The sequence below is a fragment of the Echinops telfairi genome, unplaced genomic scaffold (assembly GCF_000313985.2).
Source record: "Echinops telfairi isolate 266 unplaced genomic scaffold, ASM31398v2 ScPeMD7_7420;HRSCAF=8458, whole genome shotgun sequence".
NCBI classification, from domain to species: Eukaryota; Metazoa; Chordata; class Mammalia; order Afrosoricida; family Tenrecidae; genus Echinops; species Echinops telfairi.
The window spans coordinates 27,755,618-27,765,601 of NW_022111320.1; the positions used below are offsets into that span (position 1 = coordinate 27,755,618).

The following is a 9,984-nucleotide window of genomic DNA, read 5'->3' on the forward strand; positions in this document are numbered from 1 at the left end:
GGGCGGGTGTGTGCAATGTTCACATCTTGGCAAGATCAGGGACAAGGGGAGTCTGCAGGCACAAACCAATTGAGTCTTACAGATGTCAGAAAGTAAGTCAAGTTTGCACGGTGGGAGCAAAAGTCAAGAGCAAAAATGAAACCAAATGATCATGCAGGAATGAGGTTCCTGTTATAAGTAAACGTTTGATTAAGAGGTTCTGGATGTTAAGATTTAAAAGTTCTTCTGATACATGTGAGCGTTCATGCAACTGTTAAGTAGCATGGGACAGAAGCTGTAATAGAAAGTTTCTGTTTCTTACCTCTTTTAAAAAAAATAAAGTGAAATTCAGACACCAAAAGCAAAAGAACAAAATGAGAAAATGAAATTAATTAGAATATCAGAAAGTTGTGTGAACTGGTTCGTGGGGCCAGTGGATTACCTAGGGCATTAATAACTGACCCATGGAATCCACTGCCATTCGAGCAATTCTGACGTTTAGGTTCTATCACACACCTGCCTCACAGGGTTTCTCAAGTTTGTGATTCTCTAAGGAAGCGGACTGCCATGTAGTTCCCACAAAATGGCAGCTAGTGGTTTTGAACCATGGACCTTTTGTTTAGCAGCTGAGTGTTGAACCACAGGAACAGATAATCCTCTAAGACAAAAGTAACTGAGATACATGCCCCTGAACTGTAAATGTGAAAGTTGTTGTATCGGTGAATGTGTATGTATGTTTTTACTACAATAATAAGAAAGTGGATACAAAGCCTCAAAAAATAATTACGGTATCAAAATATGGTACTATAGAGCAGTAGCACTCATAGAACCATTTCAATATATTGAGAGATTCAAGAAACATCGACTCTTCAAGAAGTAGCTGCCAAACATGTTTCTCAAGACAGAAAGAAAGGAAAATCCCTTCCTGAACTCGGCCTGTGCCATGGACTCCTCATGGACTCAGTGCTGCAGTGAGATGGTGGCTCAAAGCAACAGTTAAAAGCGTCTTACTTTGTGCTCACTGGTGTCTGCAGACTCTTCTGAAGCGCAATTATGGGGCTCAGCAGGACTGCTCTATCCCCAACCAGCAGCCCGAGACCTGCCAATCTGTAGCAAATTCTGTCTTTTCTGAGAATAGTTTAAGAAAAGGGATGGAGGAATGTTTGAAAGCCAATAGAACACTGTCTCTAGACACATAGCCTCCCTTTCCCCATAAGAACATAGAAACTCCTTTAGAGTTGGGTTTCTTCTAGGAAGCACAGCACACACATGCGCCAACTTCTGCCGTTTTCTTCCGTAGAAGAGAGCCTCACAGACAGCTTGACCAGTCGACTATCAATAATTCGTCAGAGACGTCAACACCATCAAAACCACACAAGCTCTCTCCTGTACAGGGAGTAACTTTGAGCGGAAGTAAACATACCATCTAGTCGGGACACATGCTCAGGCACCTCTAGTGGGGAATTTTCATATAAATATGGGTTGTTGTTTTTTTAAAAACAGATTTTGACAGTAGTCATTTCCAGAAAACTCCATCTGGTGGTTAAAGAATTAGTCAATGAGAACTAATTTTCTATTCAGATTAGATAAGAATTGTGTAATGGTTTATAAGTGAATTCCAATGATTTCCTTGACGAACAGAAGACTCTAACTTACCAGAAATGAAAAAAAAAAAAAAGGATCCTGTCCAATTCTTGTTTCTATGCGTGGACGGAAAATGAGACCCAGTAGAACCCAGAGACATAAGCCACCAGATGCCTTGATTCGTGGTACAATGTGCTTCGGTCTTTTCCAGCAGTCTCTTAGACAGTCTTTCTTAATCACAACCTAAGGGTCAGGTTAAGGTTACCGTTCATTTAAGATCAAGGTACTGTGATAATTATATGTTTGCCACTTCTTTTCTACTTGGCATGTGGTCCCTAAACTAGGAAAGTGATAAAGGGTTTGGCTAAACCTAAAATAAAATTAAAAATAGGTCTGGAGACGTTAACAACACAGATCTGAGTTTCTGTTTGCAATCAGTGGGAACATTTTATTTATTTCCTAAACCAGTAAAGAAATTCTACCATTATGTGTAGACTCCTTTCCTGTGGAAGTTAAAGGTTGTAAATTTCAAGGGCACCCATCAAGACAAAAACAACTTTGTCAAAAATACAAATTTAGGGATGATAATGTCTGCTTAGAATTAAAAATAGTATCATAAGAAATACCAAAATTTTCAAAGACCCAAACACCATACCAAGGGAAAATTTAAAAGAAATAAAATATTTTTATTAAATTGTCAGACAGATGGCTCTCTGAAATATTCTTTCCTACATAATCGCCTTTTGCAATAACATTTGGCAATATCACCTACAGAAAAAGTGGGAAAGTAACCCAGTCTTTCGCAGCTTTCATTGATCAATTTAAAATAGATGACGGAATGATTTGCTTGCAACTTCAAGCCTCATTATAAGTTAGATTGTGTAAATTTTTCAAACGGCTTCTAAATTTGGGGAATCTCTACCAAGTTTCTGTTTTCAAAGCATCGCAAATGTTATTCAATATTTTTGGCGATGAGGACACTGATTAAGCACTTTGTTAGGGCTTCCCTCTGGGGCACAGGAAGTGTTTTGCGAGGGAGAAGGCTTTCAGTTCCACCTGATTCAAGGTAAATGCTCCTCAGTGCTCTATCACCTGTCCTTTTCATGTCTGATCCATCCTTGAACATCCCCTGTTGCGCCCAATACAGTAAGAATACTTAGCCTCCTTGATGGCATGACCGTTCCATGATTCAGCCAATACGCAATCACTTGACATACATACTTAATTTTCCCATTGAGGTTACAAGATGAGCACAACGTCTGATGACCTGGCATACTGTCCAAATTTTATTATCATTATCATTATCATTATCGGCGATAGAGATTAAAAAGGAACTCCAAGGTCAGCAGTTCAAAACCACCAGTCTCTGCTGGAATAAGATGAGGCTGTCTACTTGCATAAAAAGTCACAGGTAAAATCTCAGAAACACAGGGGCCGTTCTACTCTGTCCTATAGGGTCACTGTGAGTCAAAATCCACTCAATGGCAGCGAGTGAGAGAGCGATGGAGGTTAAGTTAGCTAATATGCAAGAATTCCCCACCACCCTTGAGATAATGAAGTGGTTTTATCAATCAAGACAGCAAAGTCTCACTGTAGTACAACAATTAGAGCTCAAGGTTCCTAAGCCGGACGATCTGGGTCCAAATCAAGATAGATCTTTTCAGGAAGTGTTTGGATACCTAAGTTGTATTGTTAACACACACCACTGGCTTCTTCCTTAACTTTCAGAGAGAAGGTGCGTGCGTGTGCCAATGCCAACACAGGTCCTTAGAAAGTTAAGCCTGTCCCTGCGGGCCACAGAAGCTGCTTCAAGATCACCGCCCAGATCATTTTAGGTTCCCAGTTGCCCAAAACATTACATGAAAGTAGGAAAGGTATATGGACTCAGAGACCTGTGAGTCTCCTTAACCCGTGGAGAAGGGCTTGGTAAGAGTAAAATAAAAGGAGTATTCTCTAAAGCCAAAGGGTCCTTCGATCCCTGCCCATACACTAGTCCTAAATTTTAGATGTAGAGCTGAAAAAATGTGCAGCGGGGACTAACTCATCCAAATAAATAAAGAGAATGTCTTAATAGCATGTAGCCTTTCCTAGATTTGAATCCCAGCAGTGACAGGTTCTTGTCCTGCACTAAATCCACTGATGTTCTGCAGCTCTGAGCCTACAAATAGAACAGAGAAATCTAGGGAGCCCTCAAGAACATAAGGTCCATAGGCAAAAGGGTATACCCAGGCAATCATTGCTCCAGGTCAAATGCAAAGATCTAAGAAGCAGAAGCAATACTGACAGAATGAGTGAGGAAAGATTCATAACATTTAAAGCCTTTTTAATGAGTTGAGCCTCAAAAGTCAAGTTGTCCCCTTGTCTTTTATCATGTTGGGTTAAGTTCAGTTCTTCTTGTCCTCCTCAGCAGTAGCTTAATGCCTGTTGTGTTAGGCCGGGTTGACTAGAGAAACAAATCCAGGGATGCTCCTATATGTGTAAGAGTGAGCTTTATATCTAGCAAACATCCCAGCCCAGTCCAGGTCAAGTCCATAAGGCCGATACTAGTCCCTAAGTCTATCTTCAAACTCACGCAGCCACATACATGCAATGATGCAGAATGGCTGGACGTCACAAGCCGGTGGGTACAAAGGCATGTGGATCCAAAGGGCGGTGGCCGCATCCCAAAACTTGCAGCAACCAGGGTCAGCCAGCAAAAAAGTAACAGCAGAGAGAGGCCCTCCTTATGAGAAGGCCGTACCCACAAGGAGTCACCATCAGGCTGTGACCTGATTGACAGGCTAAACTCCACCCCTACACTTTTATATATATTTAAGTTGACATAAAACTCTGTAACAACCACACCTGTCTACAGATCAGACCCTATATTACTGGAATTTAGGGTTGATGATACACATCTTTGAAAAGGGTACACGCCCAATGGCTTTCAATGGCCACACCCCGGGTCTCCTGCAAGATCCCACCACCGAAACCTACCTGACAAGGGACCCTGTGCAAAAGCAACCATAACAACAACAAAGCCGTCTGCCTGATCTTGACTTTTTTTAGTGCAGAAAATAACCCAGAAGGAGGCAGATTACACACAAAATGCAAAGCAATGAATCTAGGGCCAATGAAATGAAGATGTTTGTTAGTAGGAAAGTTCCTCCTCCCTTGACTGTTACACTTCTGCTCACCCTCGCCAACTTCCTTCCTAACAGACAGATACAGAGCTTTATTTCTCTACAAGGAAAAACCAAAAAACCAACCTAGAGACTGGCTACAAAATAAGCTTACACATACACACACACACACACACACACACACACACATCAAGGTGACCTTGAGCAGGCTTCGCTGTCCTCCTTCATAACATAAAAATAAGAACACGTATCTTGCCAGTTTCTTTTGAAGATTACATGAGATCAGTAATGTCAAGTGGCTGGCTCTTGGTAGAGGCTCATGAAGTGCCAGTCCTCCTCCTTTCCTTTCCCTTCAAGGGGCTTCTCCAGGAGGAAAGCCAATCTGCCTGCTCAGCATTCCGACCCTCCTGACAGGCCAGGCAGAGAAGTATAATCATGATCTAGTCAGAAGCAACGAGTACCTGGGAGCACGTTGTTGCCCGCAGTGGAGGGAGTACAGAACAAGGGGTGAGCATGCTAGATCTACCTGCTTCTCGGCTGGCACGTTTCTGCTGAAAATCCTAAAGTAGATCTGCTCAAGTCCACCTGAGGACCTGGGGGCAGAAGCTACCACAGTGAGAGGGTAAGCTGTTATGTGGACACTGACTATATAAAATCATGCGCTGGAGTCAGCAAGGATGTTCCCTCCGCACCGACTCTTTTGGGTGTCTTGCATCAGACCTAAGAAGGGCCCGAGGTGTCCTTCAGCTTCTATGGGACCTTAGGCCAATGCTGCTTCATTGCTTCCAGACCAAAATATCAAACTCTGATTTTTAAAAATATTGATAACTAAATTTAGACTTTTAGGACTTCACTTTTTGAACAAAATTTGTTTTTCAACAGCCCAGTGGCCCTGTCACAACACAGCCATCCAAACCAAATTCACTGCGATTGAATCAATGCCAACTAATAGCGACCCTATAGCACAGAATTGCTTCTATGGGTTTCAGAGACTACAGCATACCGGTTTTACAGGAGTATAAAGCCTCACTTTCTCCTCCAGAGGTAGAAAAAAATAATCTGTATTTCCTGGATCATTTCTTTTGTAAGTTTTCAAATGTTAATCCAATGGCTTTAAAGGTCTCCACGTAAGTCAGCATTGATTACTAAAGGACAGGACAGATCGTACAACTTGGTAGTGAACAGTTTCACATTTTTTTGCAGCACATAAGTAAGCACAAGTGAGCCTGTGCTTACCTTACTTGCTGGGCACTCCATCCCTCTCTATGAGGGGTTATAAATTTGATCAGTGGCCTTCATCCTGATTCTGTAGGAAGGTACCTTGGGATTGGGAGAGAGATAGAGACCAGCTGTGCTTAGAAACAGAATCTTTGGTGTGTGAAAAACCCCTGTGAAATGACACACTGCAAATTAGTAAGTAAGCACAAGTAAATCTGTGCTTACCTTGCTTTTGGTTAATCTGACAATGTTAAAGAAACAGAATAAAAATTTCTAGGATTAAAAAAAGATTCCCCCCCCCCCACCCCCCGTAACTCTTCAGAAGAGCCAATTCCACACTGTAAGAAGCGTCCAGTTGCCTATTTAGATGAGAGCCTAAGCTATTCTGCCTGAAAGGAAAGATTTTACCAAGAAGCAGTGACTTTGGGGCTATAAAAACGCTGGCTCTTGGTGGTACTCGGTCCAGCAGGATGAAGTAGAGGTGCAGCCCCACATTTCCTCGAGGAAAAGTTAGGTGCCCCGAATGTAAATGAGTAAGACACACCCGTCACCCATGACTGAGCAGGTGGGCAGAATGAATGATCCAGTGGGCAAAAGTCACCAAAGACATACACTTAATTGCAGTTTACTATTTTTAACAACTAAGAAAGGCCAGTTATCCAGAAGGGGACACTGAGCTCACCTGGAGTATTTCAAGCAGGTTTAAGAAGATTACAGTTGACATGAAGCTCTTAAAAGATGAATCAAAATAAGACAGTTGGCAAGACTTCTAGGTAAGTACCTTGTGACAAAAAACATGGCCAATAAATGGGAGAAGGGGCTGGATCCCAGGACAAGCTGATCTCAAAGCTTCTGCCCTTCACTTTTCTACCACTAGGCTGTTTGCAAAGGGAAGGTGAACAGGCACCTTCTGGTCATCACACTGACTACAGAATGGAGAGTGAGATTAAACATAGCCCCACTGGGGACCTGTAACAACAAAGCAGAGATAGAAAAGTGAGACATGGTTAATGAGAAACCATGTTCAGAGGGATCAGGAAAAAAACACCCCAAAAACAACATTCAATAAAAAAATGGCCTTTTGAAGACATGGGGGTCTTCACACAACATGCCAGTATTCAGTAATGCTTCTGAGCACACCGTTTCAGTATCTTTCTTCTTGCTCCTCACAACACTGTCCTTGAAGTCAAACCCAATAAGGGTAAAGCCCAGGCCAGTCTGATTCATTCAGGATGGTAAGCTTACTTGCTGGCAATGGAGAGACTCAATAAATAACACCGGGAGGGCAGAATGAGTAATGGCACTTTTTACAATGGCACCAATAAAGTGTCTCTGGTAATTGGGAAAACAGGTTTAAAAATAATGAACTAGAGAAAACAATTTTAAAGTCATGCTAATACTGAGGAACAATAGTCACTTGAAATTCAAAGCACTTAGCCTAATGCCCATGACACAGGCAATAATGAGTTGGTGTCACCATGGAATACTACTCCAAAGTCAAACCTGAATTCAAAAGGAGTTGTATTTTATGTAAACCATAAAGTTAAAAATTAGATGTTTTTAAAGGAAGTAGTCTGGAGGGGAAAATTCATTGTATGAAAACAAAAGTAAACAAGCCAAAGATCAAATCTTGGGGCCAGTGGTTTCCACTCTCTGACCTTCACAGAATAAGCATGTTGTTAACTGACTTTACAAAGTTGTTTATCCTATGCCACTTAACCACACGTAGGCCTCAAGGAACAAGAACTTAACTTTTTCTTACTCCGAAGAGTTTTTAGACAAGTGAGTTTTTCTCCCCCCAAAGTGATTTCTTAAGAGTGAAGCTAACACATCAAAAACCAAAAAAATGTACAAATATATTTCCTAGTGATTTGTTCTTCGATAGAAATCTTTAGTCCTCTGAGCAATCTACTAAAACCAAGACTGGTGTTCTTTCAGCTGGCCTCACTGGAGATTAGGACCAAGGTCATTTTTTTTTGGTATCTTAGACTGAGATTGTTTGAAAACCTGGCTTGATAGTCTACTAACTATGTAAGAAAGAGTCTGCAACTATATTCTTCATGGAAAAATTAAAATGCAAGTGGCGTTAGACTTCTCATCGTCCCTACTGCTATCTTCCATCTTCTTCAAAAACGTAATGTGATTCATTTATGGATGAATTCACAATGAATCCGTAGTTCAAACATTTTGAAACTTTAATTAAACGGCGACATAAACAAGTGTGGGTTTTTAAAAACTATTTAAAACCCCAACTTAAAACATTAGCCTTTTCAAACTAATTGTTTAAAAACTGAGTGTAGAGTTTCAATAAAATGAACAGCTGAGTTTGAAATTTGCAAATCATAAATCTGATCCTTGGACACAACGCCTACCCTGACAGACTAGTAAAATCAGGGCCCAGTAATTTCCTCCTTTCATCATCTAAAATCAAAATTGTATTGGTGTTTAATGTACAAAGAAAAGGTGTCATTTTTAACATGCGTTATGCAAGGACAGCTGAGAATTGTGTTGTAAAATCAAAGACACTGGTGCATTCTTGTACCACAAGATACACAAATATCTAACAACAATTCACGGAGAATGTATTAACTGAAGTGTAGTGTATCAATATTTTGCGTAAAAGAGCACTTCTTCCTCGTTCCATTAAAACCTTCCATCCATGGCACCGTATGTATATCAATAATTTTAAGCCAATCTACTTAGAATCCTCTGTGAAATTTACCACCTAGACTGCTGCAGAGCCAATCTACTTAGAATCCTCTGTGAAATTTACCACCTAGACTGCTGCAGAGTGCGTCTGCACACACCTAAAGGAAAGTCTCTCTGTGCCCACTGGTAAATAAGACGCGTGTCTCAGTGCCACCTGGGCTGTCAACAACCTCGACAGTTATCAGAAACCCACAGCTTCGTGCTAGCCTGTCCTACGGGGTCGCTATGAGTCGGCATCGACTCCACGCAGAGACCCACCTACACAAGACATCTAACTCACCAAGACTAAGAGAAGACAAAAGGAAAAGGAGTATAAAGTTATCTACAGCCAACTGTGCCATGTCCCAGATAAGAACTGAAACCCAGAACGTTTATGACTTGGCCCCAAACACGGTTAGCGAAACCGCAGCTGCAGATGCTCGGTGTGGTGAACTATGACTGCAAAACGTTTGAGGTTTCGGGAGTTCTGTTCCCAGTTCTTGCCTTTTGGTGTTTCTGCACCTTGGAGATCAAGATCCAGTTGGTGGGCGGGCAGAACTTTTGTCACGTTCACCTTTCCAATTTGCACCAAAAGACAACTGCAGAGAGCCATCAACTCCTGGAAGACAACATGCCCAACGCCAAGCAGTCACGAGATAACGCCACGCCTTCCACCTGGCGGGCCCCTCTCCCTACCCCACTCAGTCCAGACGGAGGGCAGGTAACTCTGCTTTGGAAATCACTTTTCTCCAAAAGGGTCTACAATACCAGGGCACACTTCTCTGCCCCCGCGGGGGAGGGTGTAGCCACTTCCAGATCTGTAGGGGGAAGTAACTGGCAACTTCAGGGGGGATCTCGCGGAGAACTTGGTGGGCGCCCAGCTTCGCCAGGTGAGCATCGCCGCCGTGGGGCCCCAGGTGAGCGAGCTGCCCGCCGGCTGGCTTCGTGGCGGCCACGCCGGGCCGCTGCTCCCCGGCCGCCCTCCGCTAACCGGCCGCTCAAACTTCCCTTTCCGGGGTTGGGGGCTCGCCTCGAAGGCAGGCGGCGCAACGCCTTTCCTGCTGGCACAAAGGGGCCCCCGTGTCCCCTTCCACTTGAACTTTCTCGCTCTTTTCCCGGAGGAAACTCCCACGTCCCTGCCGTGCCCAGCGCCCCGCTGCTGGGGCGCAGCGGGCGACAACTTTGGGCAGTTTCCGCCCGGGCGCCCGGTCCCGGGCCGACTGTCAAACGCGGCGGAGGGGCGGCGAGCGCTGGGGACCCTCGGCGTCCCGCCCCGGCCCGGCCGGGGGCCACTCACCCGTCTTCTGGACGTGCTGCGGGATCGTGCTGGCGAAGCGCGTCCACAGGACCAAGTGCAGCAGCGGCCACAGGCCCCGGAGCAGTCCCCGGCCCA

At 43.6% G+C, this 9,984-nt stretch overlaps 1 protein-coding gene across 1 annotated transcript in view; it reads right to left on the reverse strand.

The window, feature by feature from the left end:
* TGFBR2 (transforming growth factor beta receptor 2) overlaps window positions 1–9,976 on the reverse strand; it is a gene marked incomplete at its 5' end in the record, with an annotated part of 97,774 nt that extends 87,798 nt beyond the window's left edge. Inside the window, one exon of the mRNA XM_004704046.2 lies at window positions 9,889–9,976. Within this exon, the coding sequence (XP_004704103.2) occupies window positions 9,889–9,976 (88 nt within the window). The remainder of the gene's footprint in view (window positions 1–9,888) is intronic.
* Window positions 9,977–9,984: the final 8 nt, after the last annotated feature.